This window comes from Vombatus ursinus, unplaced genomic scaffold (genome assembly GCF_900497805.2).
Source record: "Vombatus ursinus unplaced genomic scaffold, bare-nosed wombat genome assembly UNPS02010822.1, whole genome shotgun sequence".
Taxonomy (NCBI): Eukaryota; Metazoa; Chordata; class Mammalia; order Diprotodontia; family Vombatidae; genus Vombatus; species Vombatus ursinus.
In genome coordinates this window covers 2,011,960-2,035,571 of record NW_020950600.1, presented here as the reverse complement: position 1 = coordinate 2,035,571, position 23,612 = coordinate 2,011,960, and the positions used below count along the sequence as shown (strand labels likewise).

Below are 23,612 nucleotides of genomic sequence, written 5' to 3'. Positions count from 1 at the left end.
AAGGTCAGCTACCTCACTGATGGTAAATTATTTAACTTGAAAGGCTACAAGCCAAGACCAAAGTGGAGGGAGAATTGGTGCGTGATTTTTTTGTTCACAGATGACCATGCACTCAATGCAGCCTCTGAAGCTAAGATGCAACAAAGTATGGACTGATTCTCTACTTGTGCTTGTGCTAATTTTGGCCTAACAATTAAAAAGAAAACACAGGTGCTCCACCAGCCACTGCTGCTGCACCATCCATGTGTAGAATCATTGCTTACAGCAAATGGAGAAGTTTTGAATGCTGTGGATAAGTTCACTTACCTTGGCAGTGTACTTTCCAGGGATGTACACATCGATAATGAGGTTGATGCACGCATTGCCAGAGCTAGCTCAGTGTTTGGGAGGCTCCGAAGGAAAGTATGGGAGAGAAGAAGTATTAGACTGACTACCAAACTGAAGGCCTACAGAGCCATTGCGCTGACCTCATTGTTGTATGCCTGTGAAACCTGGCCCATATACTAGTGCCATTCCAGGAAACTGAATCGCTTCTATTTGAATTGTCTTAGGAAGATTCTGAAGATCACCCGGCAGGATAGGATACCAGACACTGAGGTCTTTTCTTGAGCTGAACTGCCAAGCATTCAAACCCTACTGCACAGAGCGCAACACTGATGGACTGGCCACGTTGTTCGAATGCCAGACAGATGTTTGCCTAAAAGACTGTTTTACACAGAACTCACACAGGGCGGGCACTCACATGGTGGTCAGAAAAAGTAATATAAGGACATTCTCAAGGTCACTCTGAAGAACTTTGGAATTGATTGTGAGACACGGGAGACGCTGGCACCACGGGAGACACAGGACCGCCCAGCATGGTAGGCCCTCATCAGAGAAGGCGAGGCGGCTGTACTCTAGGAGCAAAACAATTGCAGTAGCTCAAAAGAAACAAGGTTTAGAGCCATCTCCGCTGCAAATGTTCACGTGGACTGTTTGTGCTTGACCCGTGGTAGAGCTTCCCGAGCTGGTAGTGGCCTGATCACCCACAGTCGGACACACTGTACCTTGACCACAGCATAGTAATGTCATTATGGTCCTCTTTTGGCATGAAGGACAACAATAGCAACTGTGTGTCAGGCACTGGGCTGGGTGCTGGGGATTTGTTTTCGTCATAACTGACTTTTCATGACTCCATGTGGGGTTTTCTTGGAAGAAATACTGGAGTAGTTTGCCATTTCCTTCTCCAGGTCATTTTACAGATGAGGAAACTGAGATAAACAGGGTGAAATGATTTGTCCAGGGTCACACAGCTTAGAAGTGTCTGAGACCAGATAGATGAGTCTTCCTGATGCCAGGCCTGGCATTCTGTGCACTATGGCGCCACCTAGCGGTCGAGCTGGGGGTACAAAGCATTCCCTGCCTTGGAGGAGCCTGCACTCTCTCTCTTTCTCTCTCTCAAGGGAAACAATGTAGACATAGTAAATACCAAATACATACATGTACTGAGGGGAAGCCTTCCTGGCTAGAGGGCCAAGGAGGGCCTCACAGATGACCTGGCATGAAGTATGCTTTAAAGAGGTAGAGGGGAGAATGGTGTGCACTCCGGGCATGGATGGGAGGTTGGGGGTCAGGGTAGGTTGGATGGAGGGAGGCCGTGGGCTACGATGGAAAATGAGCTGGCTTGGACTCAGAGAACTTGGGTTCAAATCCCACCTTCAGTGCTTACCACCTCTTGATCCTTGGGCCAAGCCAGTTAGCTAACTCTGGCCTCAGTTTCTGACATCCAGCCCTTCATTCTATCATCTCTCAGAGCCCAGTAGTTTTACCTTTTATTCCTTTACTTCGACCACCACTCCTAAATTCAAACCTCCTACATAAATTGGGGAGGGAAGAAAGAAAGACATTATTCTCAGTTACTCTCTCTACTAAGTTTATTTGTTTAATTTAGCTTTTATGATTTTACATAAATGTTAATGAGGATCTGGATTTCATTGGAGAAGCAGAAACTCACTGAAAAAAAGTGTTGGGGAACTGGGTTCTCTCCCACATCCCTGGAGACTACAGGGGCACCAGAAGAGAACAGGTGGCACTGCCTATATGGAGCTGACCCTCCACCCAAGTCAGTGGCAAACTCTAGAAATACCTTTTTTTCCCAACACTAGGACAATGGACAGTTTTCCAGGTTGTTGCTCTTGTCTTTTTACCCCCCCCCGAAAGGCCCCAAAGCACCCTATTAATCATTCCACCTTGCCCCTTCCCAGAAATGGATGGAAACATTGGATATTTGCCACAAGTGGGAATTGAGAAAAGATTCCTTTAAAAGCTGACTATGTCTGACCCCCTCAGATCAACACACTTGCGCTGGTCTGTGCCAAGTTATTCCTAAAATTGTAGGAAAATTGTATCCCCAGTGGGCTCCTCCCTGCAAATTTCCCATCTCCCACCCACTTGACTCCATCCCATCCCTGCCCCTCTAGCCCCAGCAGTGCTTTCCTTTGCCAGGGAGCTCAGCTCGCCCTCTGATCCCCTCTTTCACTCCATGGCCTTGACTCCATGTTCCCTCTTTTAGCTATTGGACAGTTCCTTCTCCTGTCCTTTTCTTTGTATTCCCGACCCATTTTTTCCCCAAAGACCTGCAGCTTCCGTCAGACTCCTGAACAACCTGTGGAAGTCCCTCTGGAAGCCAGATGACGAGAAGTAGAAAACCAGGGGATCAACGCAGGAGTTCAGGGTGCTGAGCAGCAACACATACCCGCGCCATCTTGGACTCTTGCCCTGGATATAGCCGACGATGTGGGACGCGTTGTACGGGCCAAAGCAGAGTAGAAAATTGAGCATGGTGGCCCCTATCAGCCCTGCCACCCTTTTTCTCCTCTTCCAGCTGCCCCCCTTGCTCAGGATCCACACCATTCGACCATAGCAGTAGCTGGCAATAACCAGTGGGACCCCAAAGAGGACCACAGCCATCTCGAGCCTGACAGGCAGCACAATGGCCAACTGGTCTTCCCTAAAATCCAGGTAGCAGGTCCGATTGGTTTGTTGCTTTTGGAAAGTGTCCCCCAAATATTCAGCAACATAGACCACACTGCAGTGGGCACCAACCAACAGCCAACAGCCAACACTGACCAAGCCAGCCTGGCCAGCTCGTGGCTGGGTCTTGTACCACAGAGGGTAGGCCACCCCCAGGAATCGCTCCACACTCACAGCTGTGAGGGTGAGGGAGGTAAGGTAGATAGTGGAATAGAAAAGAAAGCCTGAGATGGGGCATAAGATGAAGGGCAGAGGCCAGTACATGCTGCTCGCTGCCTCCACCATCCGGAAGGGCAGGAAAACTAGCAAGAGCACATCAGAGATGGTCAGGTTGAGCAGAAGGACATCCACAGCCACAGGGCGACGCCTCAGTTTACCCACAAAGACAATCAGGGCCACCAAGTTGAGGGGAAGGCCAGTGAGGAAGGTGAAGAGGTAGACAGAGAAGTAGAGCCAGTGGCTGTCAGGGAAGTAGCCCTCAGCTGCATTCTTGTCCATGGTGGCTTCTGGTGGGGAGGGAAAGAAAAGGATTCAGAGTAGAAAAGCTTTCTGGGTGGCAGATGGAACACTGGACTTGGAATCAAGAAGACCACTTGGAGCTGTGTGGCCATGAACAAGCCACCCAACTGGGCCTCAGTTTCCTTACATGTAAAAGTCCTTTCCAGATTTAAACCTATGATCCTACAGTACTATGATCTTCTGTAGCTTCCGATCTCTCATCCCCCTCCCTATCCTCATGCTCCTTTCACTAGCTTGTAAACTGTTTCTGTGAAAATTTCCTTTTCTCTCCTCTCCTTCAAGGCATCAGAACGTGCTTTCTTTTTCTTTTCCCCTTCTCTGTTTCCCCTGATCCTAAGTCCTCCCAACTGTCCAGGCTTGTCCCTCCTCCAGGGGCTCCCCAAATGCTCCCCAACTCACCTTGCCCAGCCTGCTCCTTTCCAGTATCTGAGTGTCCCCTCCCTCCGCTCAGACTGTCAGAGCAGGCAGGGTGCTTAGCTACTTATCTCTTGGGTACCATAAACACTGAGCAGTGAGGTCACTGTTCAGTGGCAACACAAGAGGTACTTTCATCTCTTCAACCAAGAGATGGAAATATGCAAACAGGCAGTCAAATTTCAGAGCTCAAGTCTGAGCCCTCCTGAGGAGGGTGGAGAGTCTTGTCCATGGCCTGAATGGACTCCCCCGAGGGACACTTTTCAGGGGCTTAGGTCACAGATACTCCCACCTGATTCTTGAAAAAAGCAGAAAATTTCAGACTTATTCCATTGTGCTCAGGTCCCACTGCTGTCCAAGACCATTTTCCCTTGTCTTAGGGGGTTGTTTCCCCTTTTCTCCCGGTAGTGGCCAAGGCATCTTGCTCTTGCTGACCTTACTTGTACCCTCTGGTAGCCGCACGAGAGGACACCCTGCCCAGTGTATTTCCTCCCACTTTCTCCTTTCTCCCGGAGGCTTCCTCCAGTGACATTCGTGCTCTCCCACCTTCCAGCTTATGCCTGGAGTTCACATTCCCAAGTCCTTCCTGAGGGCAGGGGCTACTTGGGCATGATAGCTGTCTTGAGGTATTTGAGCGGCTGTCATGTGAAAGAGGGTCAATACTTGTTCCTCTTGGCTCCTCCAGGTGCGAGGGGTTGGGGAGGCAAAGAGGCAGACTTAGATCCAACAAAACGAGGAAAAATCTTTGCCAGCATTTAGAACCATCTGTGTCTAGAGTCAGAGCCTGAGAAGGCAAGGAGCGCACACCCACCGGCTGTGGAGGCTGGATGATGGTGTGTGGGGGTGTCAGAGCTATGCCCATTCGGGCCCCCTCACAGGCTCCTGTCCTGGTTATGAGGCTGCGCCTCCTCCTCTCCCCCTTCTCACTCCCTCAAAGGGTTCTGTGCACGTCTGAGATTGATGAGAGAGGACTGTGGGGTCACAGTCAAATGGTCTCAAGGGAGGAGGTTACCTCTTTCTTTCTTTTGTTTTTGTTTCTATTTTTGTTTTTGGCTAGGCAGTGGGGTTAAGTGACTTGCCCAGGGTCACACAGCTAGTAAGTGTTATGTGTCTGAGGCTGGATTTGAACTCGGATCCTCCTGACTCCAGGGGGCCAGTGCTCTATCCACTGTGCCACCCAGCTCCCCCGAGGTTACCTCTTTCCATGCCAGGCTCTGCTCCCGTTTGTCAGGTTCTGCCTCCTCCATGGGATCTTCGTGATTTGAAAGGAGACTGAAGCTCAATCCCCCGTGAGGCGGGCAGAGAATGGCCAGCGGGTGAGTCCCCTTGAGGCTGAGCTGTGGTCCCTGCTGGCCCGGCGCCTCAGGACCTGGGAGCCCCCTCTGGCCTTGAGGAGATGCCCACGACCCTCTGGTCCCATACCCCTGCTGCCCAGAGGCTGCTATTTCTGGGATGTCCCACCGTGAGTCCCTACGGTACCATGCCTCCGGCTGGCCTTGTTCCCCAAGTACCCGGACACCAGTGGGTTGAGCACAGAGCTCCAGGATCCCATGATCAGCCCGAGCTTCCTCCAATGGTTGCCAGCCTCTGGTTTCACAAAGCAGGCCACGTGGGAAGTATTGTAAGGCCCCAGGCAGAGCAGCAGAGTGAGCAGTGCGCCCCCGGCCACCCGGGCAGCTCGGAGCTTCCGACTCCGGCTCAGGCCAGAGCGGGCCAAGGCCCGCAGGCAGCCCACACAGCAAAAGGTAGTGACAGACAAAGGAAGGAAAAAGAGCAGAAGCGAAATGCTGAGACGTGCAGGGCCGGCCCATGTTGGGTCCCAGGCTTCCAGACAGACAGGGGAGCCGTTGACTGGAACGGTCATTCCCAGGGACGTTGTGCCGTTCTTCTCCTGGGCTTCCTGACTTTCCAGTCCAAACACCAGCCCCAAGTGGAAAATGACCAGCCCCCAGATCCCCACACAAACACCCCAGGAATAACAGGGCCTCCGTATAGCTTGGTATCCCAACGGGAAGGCCGCTCCAAGGTAGCGGCCAACACTGAGGGCAGCCAGAAGAATACCCCCAGCATAAAGTGGGACAAAGTGTATCAAGGCAAAGGCTGGGCAAAGTGAGGCTGGGAGGGGCCAGGCTCCCCCTGCCAGGGCCTCGGCTGCCTTCAGGGGTAGGGAGGCGGTCAGCAGCAGGTCAGAACAGGCCAGATGGAGGGTGTAGACGAGGCTTGGGGTAAGGCGGAGCCGTGCATGGGACACAGCCTCACTGAGGAGGATGACATTGAGGGGAAGGCCCAGTGTAAAGGCAAGGGCATAGAGGGCAAAGGACAGCTCCCACGGGATGTCCATGGTGCCGAGAAGCAGGAGCACAGCATTCTGGGGGCTTCTCCTCCACTAGCCCTTCTTGTGTGACACTCTCTGGGCCTTAGCTTCTGGTCTTTAAAATGAAGAGAACAATCCATGGTTCAGGATCAAATGGACCCCCAGAATTCCAAGTCAAAGTACTTTTAGAAGTACAAAGTACAGTGATTTCTTAATGTTCTCAGGTAATGCAGGGAGAAGCTAAGAACGGCTGACAGTCAGAGGCGTAGACACATAGCCAGCAGTTTCCCCTGAGTGGAGCCCCAACCCCCTCCCAATTCAATCTCTTGGCAGATGGGCAGCTGGCTGAGCAGTAAACAGAGAGGAGGTGGGTGCTGATACTCACCTGGGCCATTGGGAAAGCAGGTACTGGGAGGCGATTGTGTTGCCCAGAGGACAGCTGGGAAAGTGGAGGAGAGCAACTCTGGAAACAAAGGCAGAGTTGTAAGTGGGTCATGTAGGTATGCCTGGGAAATAGTGAAAGGCAACCAAGAAAAACTTGGGGCCCAGGTAAGGAGAAACCAGGTGGGGAGAAGAGAGAAGAATGACCTCTGGAGATGTCCTGAGGAATAACAGGGGACAGTGAGGGTGAGGGAAAAGGGTGGTAGAGGCTGGGGCACAAGGGCCCTGGAGCTCCCATTGGGGAATGCTGAGTTTAGAAGGGGAGCAGAAAGAAGGCACTCACCTTCTCGAAGTTGCGAGATGCCTCTGAGCCTTGAGGATAAACCCTCAGGGGTTGAAGTTGGGCAGAGAGCCAAGAGGCAAGAGCAGAGGGAGGGGTGGTCAGGGCTATAAACTAGAGGTGACCCTGCAGCCTGAGCGAGCAGCTAATGGGGCATCAGCTGGGGGGAGGGGAGAAGCAGCCAAGGGAGAGGTCTTGGAACCTCAGGGCCCAGTGCTTCCAGCCTAACAGGAGAGTGGACTATGGCCCGATTCACTGGCTTCTAGGTGGGCTGCAGAGTGTTTGTGGGGAAAGCTGGGGACTAGGAAGAAAGATGGTTGAACTCTCATCTAGGCAGAAAGGAGACCTTGGGAGAGGATCAAAGCCGGAAGGCAGAGGGAGCTCGGTTAGGAGCTGGGGGTGGGGGGGTGCCGTCCATATTTGCCAAACCCCCTGGCCTCTCTCAACATGAGTCATTCTGGCTTCTCCTCATGCCTCAGTGGCTCTTGTCTACAGCCACGCCGCCCAGTCAATTAGCCATGAAGCAGCCTTATGTCAATAGGGCAGGAGATGGGACGGGAAGGCAACCACTGGTTGCTGGGGAAACTCTTGGTGCCATGAATAGTCCCCATAGGAATTGCTTTCCTCTTTTCAGATGTAGCCCCACTTCCAACCTATTCACTCATGACCTAACTATGCTCCACAAAGACCCATCCTTTTCCTGTTATTTTAAAATCTTGCCTTCCCCAGAAGCTTTTCTAAAGAAATGAGATGGGATTACCAAAAAAATATTTTATAGAACTAGAAAAAATAATAAAATTCATCTAGAAGAACAAAAGGCCCAGAATATCAAGGGAATTAATGAAAAGAAATGCAAGGGAAGGTGGCCTCACCATTCCAGACCTTAAATTGTATTATAAAGCAGCAATCATCAAACCTACTTGGTACTGGCTAAGAAATAGAGTGGTGGATCAGAGGAATGGGTTAGGTATACAAGACACAGTAGTCAATGACTATAGTAATCTACTTTTTGATAAATGCAGAGACTCCAGCTTCTGGGATAAGAACTCACTATTTAATAAAAACTGCTGGGAAAACTGGAAAAGAGTATGGCAGAAACTAGGCATAGACCAACATCTTACACCATATACCAAGATAAAGTCAAAATGGGTACACGATTTAGACATAAAGGGTGTTACTATAAACAAATTAGAAGAGTGAGGAATCATTTATCTGTCAGACCTATGGAGAGCAAAGGAATTTATGACCAAACAAGAGATAGAGAACATTATGAAATGCAAAATGGATCATTTTGATTACATTAAATTGAAAAGTTTTTGCACAAAGTCAATGCAACCAAGATTAGAAGCAAAGCAGAAAGCTGGGAAACAATTTTTACAGCCAATATCTCTGACAAAGGCCTCATTTCCAAAATTTATATAGAACTGAGTCAAATTTATAAGAATACAAGTCATTCCCCAATTGATAAATGGTCAAAGGATATGAACAGGCAGTTCTCAGATGAAGAAATTAAATCCATCTATAGTCATGTGGAAAAATGCTCTATATCACCATTGATTAGAGAAATGCAAATTAAAATAACTCTGAGGTACCACATCACAACTATAATATTGGCTAACATGACAAAATAGGAAAATGATAAATGTTGAAGAAGATGTGGGAAAATTGGAACACTAATGCATTGCTGGTGGAGCTGTGAACTGATCCAACCATTCTGGAGAACAATTTGGAACTATGCCCAAAGGGCTATAGAGGTCTGCATATCCTTTGATCCAGCAATAGCACTTCTAAGTCTGTATCCCAAAGAGATCATAAAAACGGGAAAAGGATCCACATGTACAAAAATTATTATAGCAGTGTGGTGGCCAAGAATTGGAAATTGAGGGAATGCCCATCAATTGAGGAATGGCTGAACAAGTTGTGGTATATGAATGTAATAAAATACTTGTTCCATAAGAAATGATGAGCAGGCAGACTTCAGAAAAACCTGGAAAGACTTGCATGAACTGATGCTGAGTGAAGTGAGCAGAACCAGGAAAACATTGTACACAGTAACAGCAACATTGTGTGATGACCAACTTTGATAGACTTAGCTCTTAGCAATGCAATGATCTAAGACAATTCCAAAAGACTCATGATGGAAAACGCTATCCGCATCCAGAGAAAGAGCTATGGAGTCTGAATGCAGGTCAAAGCATGCTATTTTTCCTTTTTTGTTTTTCGTTTGGTTTTTTCTTTTTTTCCCTTTGGTTGTAATTCTTCTTTATAACATGACTAATGTGGAAATATGTTTATGATTGTATATGTATAGCCTATATCAGAATCCATACCCTCTTGGGGAGGGGGGAGGGTAAGGAAGAGGAGAAAATTTAAAACTCAAAATCTTATAAAAGTGAATGTTGAAAACTAAAAATAAATAAATGAAAATTTTTTAAAAAATGATTTGGGGAAGTCACTGGTGGCATGTCTGAGGCAGGAATCAACTTGACAAACCTTTCCTTTCTCCCCCACTGCCCTTCAATAGAGAATGTCTCCTTCAATAGAGAATGTTTCTGGAGTGATCAGAGAAGAGCTGATCCTTCCAGACCTGGGCTGAGGGCAGCTCAGCTCTACGGCTGCACATTCTCCCCATGGGACATTTTGGCCCACCTTCTCTGACCTCCCCCAGCCCTAGGCTAAAAGAGACAATGGCCCCCATCTCTCCTCTCTGGGCCTAGGCTGTCACTCCTGAGGGCCCTCCAACCCTGGTGCTCCTCTCCTAGGGCTCACCTTAACCCACCACTATGACTCTTTCTTCTGCCCTTTTTATCCCATCTGCTCCTCTAAATAGCTATGAGGTCAGGGCCCACAGTGACCTAAGGCAAGTAGGTGGTGCAGTGATCAGGCCTGGTGTCAGGAAGACCTGAGTTCAAATCTAGCCTCAGACACTTACAAACTGGGGGACAAGTCACTTAACCCTGTTTGCCTCAGTTCCCTCATTTGTAAAAAAGGATAATAATAGCACTTACCTCACAGAGGTGTTGTGAGGCTCAAGTGAGATACCAATTGAAATAATCACACATAGTAAGTTGTATGTAAATGTTAGCTATTAGTACCATAGGTAGGATAGGTCACCTCCTCTCCCAGCTCAGTTTGCACCCAACTGGGATGGGCTGGTTCTCCTTCCCCTCCAAACACACATGGGCATACACACACACACACACACACACACACACACACACACACACACTCTGAATGGATTTCTCCAGAATTACTATGATGGCTTCTCCTGCCTTTGACAATCTGGCCGTGAAATGTCCAGGGCTGTTCTCTTGGCTCCCCACCCCCATGATGTCTACTTTGTTCCCTTTCCCCTCCATCCACCAATGCATTGACCCATATAGAATGAAAATAGCTCACTGGCCATCCTTGTTTTTATTTCTCTCTGTCTCAGAAGTAACATTCCCCTAATCTCTCCCATTAGCTGGGGGCAGGAGCTGGATGATTAGAAACTGTATTAAGGCTTTTGGCAAGGGACTGACAGGGAGAATTCAGCTCCCCTTAGCGGTCACTGCCCATCTCCATGTCCATGCACACTCTGGATCCTCCCTTTGACATGGGGCCTTTGTGGGATGTGGAAGCTAGGGTGGGGTTTGGGATTCAGTTAGGGAAAGGAGGAAAGAATAGACAAGAATGGGGTGGGAAGGGCTTGAGTATACATATGTGAAAGGGAAGGGCGGGTTGGAGCATGTGATCCGTGTGCATACACACACGGGAGGATGGGTAGGAAGGATGGGGACCAGACGCAGACTTTTGAAAGTGTAGCACTGTCAGGGCACAGAAGGAAGGGACCACAGTGGAGGTGCCAGGAGGCCTTCCTCCTAAGTCCTGGGTAGAAATTTCACAGCATTAATTGCAGGGTAGGGTATGACAGACCACTGAGCAGCTGATCAGACAGGCCCCATCCTAGGCACCAGTCACTAATTCCTTCAGGTTGGCCCCTCAAGAGGCTGTCCAGGCATGACGCTTCTTTATCTCCATGGTCAATGTTTCAGAGTCACATACTCCACCCCTTCCTGCGCGGGGGGCCTTGCCCGCTCCCCAAAATGAATCAGTTCAGAGTAATGTAATCCTTCATCTTCTGGAGGAGCCTGGGGCATCACATTCTCATAATCACCCTGGGGAGAAAAGAGAGGCCAGTAGTGAAAGTCCTTAGTCATCTTCCCAGCCCCCTTTTCTCTATTGTCACTTTTCCCTCTTCCTCCTCCGTTTGCTTTCTGCCCTCCCTGGGTCCTCAATTAGCTTCTTCATTTCTGACGGGAGAATCATCTGGTGAGAGAAGCAGCTAGGGAGAATAACCACCTCCTGAGCTTCTAAGCTGAGGGATTCTGGGCCGTGTGGTCCGGGCTTTGACTCAGCCTCTGCCCAGCAGCACCTCACTCAATTTAAGCCAGTTTCACGCTTTCTCCCCTCTCCTCAGCAGCCCTGCCTCCTTACCCCACTGGGTTTCTGAAGCACAGAATAGGTGACACTTTGATCTTCAGTTTGAAGACTGACTGGTGAGGTCTCCAGATACCTAGGTGACCTGAAAAATGAAAGCAGGCATAACGAGACCTCCTGTTTGCCTCCAGCCCCCTCCCAGCCCTTTGGTGCCCATGGCCTCACTCACCTCACAGGCCTCTGCCCAGCTTTGCAGGACCCAAGCTTCCCAGGGTCCACCTACCTCTCCCTGACGGTCTCTAATCTCTAATCCTGACATTCATCTTCTTATTCTCTCTGCCTTTCTTCCTCCTCCTCCTCCCCCAGCACATCCTTGTTTTTATTTCAAGTTAGACCCCCAACTCCCCAAGCTTCCAGCTCTACCTTCTCTAGCCCCACCCAAATATCCTTCCTCTTCCCCCCCCTACCCAGTGCCCAGCTCCCGGCACTCACAGAACCCTATCAGGAAACTGCAAGGTAGCATAATCGATCCTCTCCTCCAGTGCAGGATTGTAATAACCCAAGGATTGGGGAGCTGCTGTGGTGTGGGGCCTCCTTATCTGAGAAAGAAATGAGGCTTCAACCCCTGCCCTTCTCCTGTCCCTCCCCCTGCCCTTGATTCCCCAGAGTCTGCCCTCCCCTCTAACCAGGGTCTCCCCACAACATCACAGATAGCCACTGGCTTTGGTACCACGCTCCACGGTCACAAAGCGTTTTGAATATACTCTTAAAATCTGTTCCCCACATCAGCCCTGTGAGGTTAGTAATACAAGTACTCTTATCCACATTTGACAGATTCAGAAGCTGAGGCTAGGTGGAGCAGTCAAAACTGAGGCCTGAACTCAGGTCTACTGACCCTAAGCTTCCCGCATACTCAGCCGCCTCCAATGCTGCCCTGTCATGCCTCCTGTTCTCATGCTAGGTCCCAGGACAGTCTGCCCTCGGTCCCCTTGTCCTTACTCCCTACCTTCTTCTTCCTGACAAAGAAAGAGCCCTGTCCTCTGGGCCTCTCCTGAAAAGCCTGCTCTTCTCTCATCTTCCTCCAGCTGTAGGGCAAAAGAGCATGAAGAGGTGAGAGGTGAATCCCAGGACCCAGAACAAGTGGGGCCTGGGGAGCAGAGCCAAGGGCTAGGATTGAGTGGAGACAAAAGAGACCCGACGGGAAGCTCACCATCGGACAAACTGGAACCCCAGCAGGACCAGCAGGACGAGAGCCAGGCACACCCCAAGCCCCAAAGCAGTTCGCTTGCCAATGGTCTCTGGGCTGTCTGGAGAAGAAGGAAAGAGTTTTGTGGAAGGAGCAGGTTAATCATCGGCCTCTGCCACAGGCCTGCTCTCTCATTTGTCCTGTCTCTGGCTGGTTCCATCAGTCAGCCATCCTTGTTCTCAGCCCGCAGCGCCCTAGACGAGGGACTGGTGGGGCCATCTTCAGAAGGGAGACAGAATCCCTCTGCCTATGTGGAGCCCCTGGTCTACTGGGGAGACAGAGTCCTTCCCTTTGGGAGGCTACGGTATGTGAGAAAGCAGGTGACAGGACGTACACAGGGGACAGTTCACCAATATGGCAAAAGAACAAGTTCAAACTGAATTCTTGAGGCCAAGGGAATCCACCCTGAAGGAGGGCTGTTAGGAGGTGGGATCACCCGGACGAGCTTCTTGGGAGAAGCTGAGCTCCGAGGCAGGCTTCAGAAGGAAGAGTAAGACGTGGACCCAATGGGGTACACTACCCTGGGGCAGGCAGACAGCCTTTAGGAAAGCTCATCAGGAGGAAGAAGCAGAAGCAGAACTTGGCAGATCCAGGGGTTTGGTGAGGAATAATAAAAGAAGAGGTGGGAAGCAGGGTGATGTGGGCAGGGGGGTCCTAGAGAACCAGGGTGAGGAGCAGGACTATCCCTCAGGGCGAGAATAGGGATGGGAACACAAGGGTGGAGGAGGCCTTACAATAGACAGTGAGAGTGGCAGGACCCGACTTCCCCGTGCCCAGCTTGTTGGCCCCTTGGCACCAGTAGGCCCCGGATTGGTGGGTCATCACAGGCCGCAAGGCCAGCTTCTGACCATAGTTATCAATCTTTTGCCCTTTCCAGTCAAACCAGGTATAAAGGTCAATGGCTGGATTAGCATCAGCCTCACAGGTCAGGACCACACTTGTCTTCTCCATCACCACGTCACCTGGGACAATGGACACTCGAAGGTGTCTGGGTGCATCTGCAGGGAACAGGAGAGTCAGAAACCCAGATACCCAATCCCTACTCTCCCTCCCAGGCCCAAAGCATTGTACTTGGTCGTCTCCTGGCCCTTTTAGACCTATTCATCCGATCCCCCTGGGCCCGCCACTCACACTGGACTTTCAGGTCCCATTCCTGAGACTTGGTTTGTCCGATAGAGTTGGTAACAGAACAGCTGTAGAGCGCAGAGTCTTCTGGGGAGATGGAGCTCCAATTCAGGTACCTCCCTTCATGGAAGGACTTCCCATTTTGAGTCCAGGAATAACGAACATTTCTGGGGCGACTGGAGCTGAAGTCACATCGAAGCTGGACTTGGTCTCCAGACCGAATGTCAGATTTGGGAGTTGCCAGAATGATTTTAACATCTCTTGGGGCATCTAGGGAGAGAACTCACTGCTGGGTTAACCTGGGTCCCAGGTGGCTTGTCTTCTTAGCCCTCCCAGGACCCAGGCTTCCTGACCATCTTCTCTCAGGCCTCCCTTCCAGACTCTGCTCTCCTTCAAGGACCCAAGGACCTAGTCTTCCATTCCTCCCACCCCCACACACCATCCTGGTGAGTCATCCTGATGCCCAACTCTCCTTTCAAGCCCTTAGACATCTTGGTCTCACCCCTCGCTTCCCCTTTCAGAGCTCCCTCGGGCAGCTCTCCCTTGCAGCCCCCAGCCCTCTTCTTGCACTTCCCTGTCCTCTTACATTGTACATCCAGGTTGACAGGGGCTGCTTGGGAACAATCAATGTTGCAGGCCCAGCAGGTGACTGGCTCAGCATTCCAGGGGATGCTCTGGATGGTAAGAACGTTGGAAGGGTATCTGACTCTTTGAGAGAACTGTGGCCTCCATATGTATCTGCTGACGGTGGGGTTACTTTGTTCGTAGGAACAGGAGAGGGTCACAGAGTCACCTTCCCGGATTAGCGTCTGGCTCCTGATAGTCACAGTCACCCCAGTAGGGGGATCTGGGAGAGAAGCAGAGAATTTAGCAAGGAGTGTCTGGTCATCCCACCTGTCTATCAAACCCTCCCTTACACTCTACCTCTTCTCCTGCTATTCTCTTCTTTCCCCCTATCATTTCTAGAACTCTTGAACTTACCAGAAGAGAGCTGATGGCCTTGCTCAGATGTTCAAGAGGAAAAGGGCAGAAATTCCTCTGGCCACATTTTTCATCTAGTGTTTTTGTTCTGCCCTCTATTCACTTCCTCAGAGCATGAACTGTGCCTATGGAATTTATTCTAGTCCAATGCAAGATACAGCACTTTCTAGCTATGTGAACACGGGTAAATCACATAACCTCTCTGAGCCTCAGTATCTTCATCCGTAAAGTGGGTGTGTATTTTCCTTATACTTTCCTCACGACTTTTGAGAGTATGTAAAGGTACTCTGTAAACCATAAAAAGCTATATAAATGCCACCTATCATCTAGTTATTAGTATGAAGTCGTGTTTTAATGAAGGCTTGGTGATAATGGCAATGAGGTATCCTTCATTCACTTCCCTGCCCAGGACCAGTTCTGCACCCAGCTCCTTGTTCATCCCCAAGCCTGTTGCGTCTTTGCCCGGGACCAAGCATTGTATGGCCAGCTTACACTGCACATCCAGCCTGGCTCTCTCACTAATGTTGCCCCAGCCCTCGCTGTTCTCAGCCAGGCAGGTATACTGGCCACTTTGCTGCCGGTTGACCTCTTGGAAACTGAGATTCTGTTTTGTCTCTCCCAGCATCAACTTCTCATCTTGATACCAGGTATAGTTGGTTGGAGGAGGGTAGGCAGCGGTTACGCACATCAACTGCACAGTCTTGTTCTCTGTCACACTGATGTCAGCAGGGAGAACCCTGGAAAGCCTGGGGGAATCTGGAGGGAGAGGACAGAAGCTGGCATGAGGTCAACGGGGTGATCCCACTGACCAGAAAATAATTCGGAGAACCTTCGTTTTTCTCTTGTCCCAATCCATTTTTCCGTCTCTCCCCCTCAAACATCTACCCCCTGCCCCTCCTTTTCCACATAGCCAAAAGAAAAAAACCCAAGCAAACAAACAAAAAGCAATAAACCGTTGTGAATCAGCTCTTGTCTCTCCTCCATCCCCAAACTTACTCCAAAGGCTCTCTGATCCCTCCCTAAGTCCTCAACCCCATGATCAGCTCACATAGGACTTGCAGGTGCACTGGTTCTGATCTCCCCCGGCCCATTTCGTTGTTTGCCTCACAATGGTAATTTCCAGCCTGTTGCCAATTCACGTTGGACAGAGTCAGAATTTCATCCCAATTCTTAATTTTCTTTTGATCCTTGAACCAGAGGAAGCTGCCTTCGACGTCAGGGTTGCTGCTTTGGACCAGACACCTCAGAGTCACTGATCCTCCCTCCTTCACTTCTAGGTGGGGACTGGCCTCAATGGTTATCTTTGGGGTATCTGGAAGGGCAGATAGTAAATCAGATGAAAAGAGAATCTGTCAGAGAGCTGGAGGGAAGGGATTCATTGGGAAGATTCAAAGGTCTGAGATTCTAGAACCCTGCAGGAGTAATCCATCCTGTCTACATGATCACACATCGCAGGGATGGAGAGGGTGATTGCCACGCACATCTGAAAGGACTTTCAAGTGTGTTTAGAAATCTAGCTTCACTTTTCAGAGGAGGAGACTGAGGGTCAGAGAGAGGATACTGCTTGCCCAAGGTAGCCCAGGTATTCAGCCCCAGCATCAAGACTCGAACCCTTGTCTCAATTGCTTCTAAGTCCACCATGATTTCCTGGACCATGGTGCTTCTCAGAACCTATAGCTTCCAGGAAGGAAGGCTCAGCTTAAGCTGAGCTTCCTGGATCCCTGGACTCCTCCTTTCTTGGGAGCCCCAAGTTGTGCTGTCTCATCTGTTGCTGGATTTATTTCTCCTTATGTACATGTATCTTCCCAGTAGAATGGAAGCTTCTTGAGGGCAACAGCTCTGTCCTTTCTCTAGCTGTATCTCTATTGCTCAGACAGTTGATTCAAACCAGTTAACACACATTTATCAACCACTTACTATGTGCCAGGCTCTGTACTAAGTGCCAAGGACATAAAGACAGGGAAAACCACCATCCCTACCCTCAAGGTGATCACATTCTAACAGCGGAGACCGCAGGCAAACAATTGTGCACATACAAATATATACTAGGTGAATGGGAGATAATCTTAGTAGGAAACCACTAGCTGTGGGGTGGCCTGGAAGAGAAAGGCCTCTTACAGGAGGTGGGATTTTAGCAGAGGAGGCCAAGAGAGTCATTAGAAAGCCTTCCAAGCTCAGGAGGCAGCCAGTGCAAACGCAGGTGGAGGAGAGATGGAGTGTCAGGATGAGGAATACTGAATCGCATTCCATTGTCTATTTACCTTCAGCTCTGCTAGCCTGAGGCTAATATTATGTCTATGGTCTTGAGTTCAGCCACAGAGGGCAGAAGGAGCGGGTGTCTGTGTGTTGGGGGAAGGAGTGGGAAGGGGGGACGGCAGGAGGAAACTCCAGTGGGATCCACCATTGCTTAGATGTAGGTGATTGAGGCGTTCTTACCCCGAGTGAAGATATTTGGGATCATGGAGATGAGAATGGTAGCAAAGCTCTTTCACAGGTAGGGAACAGGGGACCCACAAGACATATTGAGAAGACTCACGCTTCACATCCAGCCACACGATCTTCTCAGAGAGACGCTGCTCATCGGTGTGCCAGAGTTGGCAAGACAGCTTCTTGCCGTGGTGAGTCCAGTTGGGAATGAATGTGAATTTGCTCTCCGTCAAGACCTTCTCGGTTTCGATAAAGGAGTTCTCGACCTGAGCCGGAACCTTCTGCCCGTCCAGAAACCAGAGCAAGCTCACGGGGTAGTTCGGACAGGAGTAGTTCAGAAAGCAGGTCACGGTTACTTCTTGGAGCTCTTGGAGCCGCGGGGGGAGCTGAATGTGCGGTTGAGGCGCAGACTCTGAGGGAGAAAAGGAAGGAGGGTCTAGGACGGAGGAGGAAGGGGGGGTTGGAGAAGGGGACCCTCAGCCTGGGGTTTTCTCACAGTCTCCTTCAGGACAGCTCCCCAACAGCGCTGCCTGACTCCAACCACCCCTCTGCCCAGAGGCGCCTTTGCTGGGAGCCCGCGATCTGCACCGTGGAAACGGTCACTTCTTAGCGGTTGCTTTGTAAGGATTCATAGCAGTAGTAGTATCAGCAATCATGAAAGTAGTACTAATAATAATTGTGACAGTAATGATAAGTAGGAGTAACAGTACTAAAAGGAACTCTTCCCATTTCTATTATGTTTTTAAAGTTGACAAGACCCTTTGGTCACTAGAGCCCCAGGGGGTGGGGTGGGTAATGCAAGGAACTTCCCCAGCCCAAGTTGTTGACGCTCCTTTCTCCCCTTTTTGAAATTATTTTTTGGGGCAGCTAGGTGGCACAGTGGATAGAGCACCAGCCCTGGAGTCAGGAGGACCTCAGTTCAAATGTGCCCTCTAACACTTGATGCTTACTAGTTGTGTGACTCTGGGCAAGTCACTTAACCCCGATTGTCTCACCAAAAAGCAAAAAAAAAAAAAATTATTTTTCGTCTTTGTATATGTAAGCTCCTTGAGAACAGGTACTGTTCACTTCTTTTTTGGGGGGGGCTGAGGCAATTGGGGTTAACTTTTTCTTTGTGTCCCTCTTGCACAGTGCCTAGCACATCGTAAGTGCTTAATAAAGGATCGTTGAATTGGAATGAGTATTGTGCCCACCTTGTAGCGTGGAGTGTTCTGGCTACCCTTGCTTATCTGTCCAAGGACAGGGACTCTATCCCCCATAGGACCATGGGCTGCCCTAGGTCTGAGGACCTGCCTCTTCTGTCAGGCTAACAGCCCCTTGAGACCAGAAACTGGGTCATCTCCTCCTTTTGTGCCTCCCTGCCAGGACTCCGCACAGAACAGCTCCTGCTTCGAGCAAATCCTGACATGCTTTGCTTAGGGAGCAGGGGCCATGAGCAATGTGCCTGGGCATGGGGGGAATGCCCTAGTTCCTCACCAGTGACGTTGAGTTGTACACGGGCCATCCACTTCTCACTCGGGGTCATTATCCTCAGCCCCAGTTCCCCACTGTCGGAGACCTGCACCCGATGGATGAGCAGGCTACAGCTCCCTTTGCTCAGCTGTCCCAGAAACTGTATCCTTTTGTTCTTACTGGAATTGGACATGTCAAAGAGGACGGTCCCATCGAACCTCTTGTTCTCATCATCATACTGCGGATTGTGGTACCAGATAAAGTGATCTAGTTTTTTGATGCCGCTGAGGACATTGTAGCTGCAGGGGATCTGGACACAGGTGCCTTCCCAAGCATAGAGGACCGCTGGTTGCCTGACATCTATATGACAAAGACCCAGAACCAGGAATCCTGGGCCCCACAAAAGGCAGGCAGGAGAGAGAGGGAAGGAATGGGGTCAAGGGAGAAAACAGATAACGAGACAGAAAGAACACGAAACAGACAGTTACACAAAGACTACACTGAGAGGGGAAACCACACACACACACACACACACACACACACACACACAAACAAGCAGAGCCCGTGGAGAAAGAGGAAGAGTGGGAGAGGCACAGTTTCCCTGGTAGGCTCTCCTGTGAAGATGGCTTCTCCCACCCCCTCCTCCACGTGGTCCTCTTACCTAAAACCTCCCTCCCTCCTCAACTCCTGCTCCCAGGTACTAGCAACAGTCCTTACCAACAGCCAGAAATGAAAGATGAAGGAGGCTCATAATGGCACCTCGGGCCTGGTCAGAGTTCCTGAAAAGGGAAAATCAGTTCTCGGGTCAGTCAAGTAAATCACTTATTTCTCCAGGACTCACTCCTTGGTTACTTCTGTCCAGCTCTAACCATTGCTTTCCCTCTGAGACCCCTTTGCACTTGTGTGCCTGCAGCCCCACCGTTCTCCTTTGTGGTTGTGGAGCTGTCTGGGTTCATCACGCCTTTGAATGTTTGAGGGGGGCATGCCTGTTTATAGCAGTGTTTCTATATCTTGTTTCCCCTTTGAGTTTGGGAGTCAGGCAGAAGACTCCTGTTTTCTCTCTCTGCCATGACATTCAGTCTAAAATTCTGCACAGGGAGAACTCATTCCAGGGTGTTGACTTACTAGGTCCAAGAGAGTGAAGGCATGATGAGAAGGCCCACCAGCCACACCCCACCCCACCCCAACATCTATTTCACTTTCTGAATGCATATATGTTGCCTCTCTTGTCCCCCAGTTATGATTAACATTTGCATAAAGTTAAATTTGTCTCTATTTACATGGCAAGTGCCTTTAGCATGGCCCCTTGGGGAATGACCAGGATGTGCTGATAGAGTGTGTCTCCTGTCACATCAGATTCACTCCCATCTCCACCCTGTTTGCCCTTGTTCCCCTCCTAAAGCTTGTTAAATAAAAAAAAAAAGGGCTAGTATGGGACAGGTACTGGAGTAAAGTAAGCTGGCATAGATACGAACAGAAAGCTAGAAGCTGCCCTGTAGGCTGTGGGGGCAAGGCTATGCTTTGGGATAAATAGAACTCAAAACATTAGAAGTGGAAAGACATTCCCTAGAGAAGGTGGGTGTGACCAAAACCTTACTGCTCCCAGGGCTCCTACAGTGGCCTGAACCCAGGGATAAATGGGTCCATACCATTGTAATGATTATAGATCTCAATCATTAGGCCCAACCTCAGCCAGCACAAGCCATCCAATTCCCCAAAGTCCTCAGCCCTGGGCCAGGTCCGCTCCTGCCTTACCCTGATCAGGAACCTGGCTCAGCACCCCAGGGTGAGAAGGAAGAACAAACAGTGAGCTACTTGTCCTTGCTTGAGGTGACCAGGAAGTCTCAGGCTAACTACCATTAAGGGGTGCTCCTACCTTGGTACAGTGAGCAGGGGAGAAAGAGAGGGAGGTTGGGGATAAATCAGGACCCAGACATGGAGGGCTTGTTATGGCCCATGTTAACGGTTTCAGGGCAGCATAAGGAGAGGGGAGTTAGTACTGACCAAGAATGGCACTTGGCCCTTGATTAAGGGTTACTAGGGTGGCTGGGGAGGGGACCAGAGAGAAAGGGAAGATGTAGGATAAGGAAAGAGTAGGGGCCTTTTTACCTGCTTCTTGCACATCCTCCGTTTCTCCCTCCTTAGGGGTGAGAACAGTGTCAATGAGAAGGAGGAAGTTACTTGCTTTTTCCATCTAACCCTGACCTGTGACTCAGTCAGTCTCCTCCCCTGTCCTGAGGCTTTAGGGGCAACTGAGAACCAATCTGAAAGTTTTGATGGAGGACGAAGAGAAAGAATTGGGGGTAAAGAGGAGCAACTCTTATATGCAGGCCTTGGCTATTCAGCTGACTAACTGTACAGGACAAAATGTGTTTAGTATTTGTCCACCCCCTGGCCACTGCCTTCCCTTGTTGTGGTAGCAACATGTTAGCTCAGGAAATTAAAATTCATTTTAGTACAACCTATAAGCCCAGAAAATTTCAAAGGCCAATGTGGTTTTGAAAAATGATATAAAGCATTACGAAGTCAAATAGAAATTACATTGTAGATTTGTTGTTTCTTGTTCAGTCATTTCTGACTCTCCATGACCCCATTTGGGCTTTTCTTGGCAGAGATACTGGAGTGGTTTGCCGTTTCTGTCTCCAGGTCATTTTACAGATGAGGAAGCTGAGGCAAATAGGGTTAAATGACTTGACCATCATCACACAGCTACTAAATGTCTGCGGTCAGATTTGAACTCTGAAAGATGAGTTTTCCTGACTCCAGGCACAGTGCTCTGTGCACTATGGTGCCACCTAGCGGCCACAATATGAATTACCTGCCATTTTAAAAGTTTCCATTATCCCCAGAACAAAGAACTAGGAAAATAGGGTAGAAGTTACAGACAGAGCCCCCTGGAAGTGGAATGAGCTGTCTCAGCTAACAGTGGTTTCTGGGCCCTCAAGCAAAGGCTAGACAGCCATTTGTCAGAGGTGACATGGAAGGGATTCTCAGTCAGGGAAGGGTTGGCTTTTGTGTCCCTCCCACTCTGAGATGCTCAGCGTCTCCTCCATTTGAGAAGACAATTGAGAGACTGGTGGTTGGTGGTTTTCATTTTCACATTGGCCCTGAAACAAAAGTTTCTAGATGGAGAAGACATCTTGTACTGAAGGTGATTTGAAGAGAAAATTTTTACAGTAGAAACCCCATCAACACCCTGATCAGTGTTTCTAAGTGGAGAAAAATTGAGGCCAAGTTATGCAGATCCTGCTTTTTGGGAAAGTTCTGCTCCTTCTCATCATTCCTCCCCACGAATGCTACCAGGGAATAATAAAAGAGAAAAGGAATTGTGATGGAATAAGCAAGGGGGAGACAATGGCTGGGAAGATTGGCTTCATCCTCCTTGACCACTGCAGCATTGACCATCCCCCTCCCTCTCTCTTCTTCTTGAATTTTCATGAGTCTCTTTTTGCCTGCTTCTCCCACTTTTCTAGCTTCTCAAACTTCACAGACACCTGGGTCATCACCATAGTGTAAAGGTGAGGTGTTCTTTCCCACCCCTATCAATCAGGAAGTCCTATTTAGATTGAATCAATACATTTAAAGTATAACTAGGTGTGAACAAGGCCTTAATTAATTTGGGAGGAGGGAAGTGCTTTGATATGGATGAAGATGATAGATGGTGCTACATTAAAAAAAAAAAAACTTACAATTGGCTGATAGAATCAGACACATCTCTGTTCAGTTCAGAATTGTGCGTTCCAGCAGCAGTGAGTTGGGTGGTGGTCAAATTCAGAAGTGAAGGACATTTGAGAGGGAACTGCCCTTTGCAGAAGGGAAGAGGGAATTTTCCCCTTACCAACACCACTGATCACCTGGTGATGACCTTGGGAACCTGAAAAGGTCGGAAGATCTAGAGTTCCCACTGGCATCTGGCAGAATAAAATTTGAAGGCAGAACCTTGATTGGTCACTAAGGGATACACCCAGTACAAACTCGAAGCCCTGAGGAAAGGCAGTCTCAGGAACCTCAGAGCAGAGTAGAAAGCTATACCTAAAGAAAACTTCATAAGAATTCTACAATGGGAGGAACCTGGAGCTGATAGTTTTCCCTTTGACCACAAGTGGGCTCCTAAATTTGACAGAGCAAAAGACAGAGGTTTACAACCAGAAATAGCTTACCCAACAAAACTGAAAGTAATCTTATAGGGGAAGAAATAGACCTTTAATGAAAGAGAGAGTTGTCAGGCACTCTTGACGAAAGTATCCGAGCTGTGTAGAAGCTTTTGGAATGCCCACACAGGAGTCAAGAGAAACATAAAAAGCCTTCTCATTCTGGAAGATTTCTCTGCCTCTGCTGCCCCTTAGGTGTTTAGTTGGCTTAGTTTGTTCTAGGCATGAGAGACAGACTGAGCAAAGGCACTGAGGAGAAAAATTGAGATGGAACATTGTGTACGAGATAAAGACAGACAGACACAGAGTGAACGAAGGGGAATGGTTTATAAGAAAGGTAGATTCGAATCAGGTTGTGAAGGGTTTTAAATGCCAAACATGGAGGAATCTGTATTCAGTCCTAGAGACAATAGAAAGCCCTGGCAGCTTATTGAGCTATGTACTTCTGGCACAAGTCTCCATCAACTGATCCTAGGGGGAGAAAACTGCACACGCTCCGCTACACTCCACTCTGCCTTCTAAAGGCGAAAGAGTAAACATGAAAGAATTGGTCTTTGAGCTCATTTTTATAGACCATGGCAGTGGTGCCTGATGAATGTGTAACAGGGTGCTGGAAAGAGAGACAGAGACAGATACAGACAGAAAGACCAAGAGAGGCACAGAGGCAGGAGTGGAGAGAGAAAGGAAAGAAGAAAGGAAGGGGAGTGAGGAAGGAAGGGAAAAAAGGAAGGAAGGGGAGGGAGGGAAGGAAGAAAGGAAGGGAGGGAAGGAGAAAGGAAGGAAAGAAGGAAGGAAGGAAGGAAGGAAGGAAGGAAGGAAGGAAGGAAGGAA

General features: G+C 49.3%; 3 protein-coding genes across 7 annotated transcripts; all 3 read right to left on the bottom strand.

Moving 5' to 3' along the window:
* Positions 1–2,476: 2,476 nt before the first annotated feature.
* LOC114038279 (free fatty acid receptor 3-like) lies at positions 2,477–4,966 on the bottom strand. Its single transcript, XM_027855540.1, has 2 exons — positions 3,931–4,966; positions 2,477–3,518 (listed from the first exon to the last, which is right to left on the bottom strand). The coding sequence occupies exon 2, from the start codon at positions 3,508–3,510 to the stop codon at positions 2,548–2,550; it is 963 nt and encodes a 320-aa protein (XP_027711341.1). The 5' UTR covers positions 3,511–3,518; positions 3,931–4,966; the 3' UTR covers positions 2,477–2,547.
* A 113-nt stretch (positions 4,967–5,079) lies between these two features.
* FFAR1 (free fatty acid receptor 1) lies at positions 5,080–7,735 on the bottom strand. Its single transcript, XM_027855553.1, has 2 exons — positions 6,645–7,735; positions 5,080–6,374 (listed from the first exon to the last, which is right to left on the bottom strand). Exon 2 carries the CDS (start codon positions 6,284–6,286, stop codon positions 5,387–5,389), a length of 900 nt encoding a protein of 299 aa, XP_027711354.1. The 5' UTR covers positions 6,287–6,374; positions 6,645–7,735; the 3' UTR covers positions 5,080–5,386.
* Positions 7,736–10,360: 2,625 nt separating this feature from the next.
* Positions 10,361–20,811, bottom strand: CD22 (CD22 molecule). 5 transcript variants are annotated; one of them, XM_027855542.1, is made up of 14 exons: positions 20,740–20,811; positions 19,348–19,409; positions 18,655–19,020; positions 17,288–17,590; positions 15,800–16,063; positions 15,244–15,507; positions 14,357–14,617; positions 13,777–14,040; positions 13,380–13,643; positions 12,610–12,706; positions 12,406–12,484; positions 11,892–11,998; positions 11,457–11,544; positions 10,361–11,137 (listed from the first exon to the last, which is right to left on the bottom strand). In XM_027855542.1, the coding sequence occupies exons 2-14, from the start codon at positions 19,379–19,381 to the stop codon at positions 11,003–11,005; spliced, it is 2,526 nt and encodes an 841-aa protein (XP_027711343.1). In that variant the 5' UTR covers positions 19,382–19,409; positions 20,740–20,811; the 3' UTR covers positions 10,361–11,002. The 5 variants fall into 5 exon arrangements, with proteins under 5 accessions (XP_027711343.1, XP_027711345.1, XP_027711344.1 ...); XM_027855544.1 differs by having other exon boundaries at positions 15,860–16,063; XM_027855543.1 differs by having other exon boundaries at positions 18,655–18,990.
* Between the last annotated feature and the right edge of the window lie 2,801 nt (positions 20,812–23,612).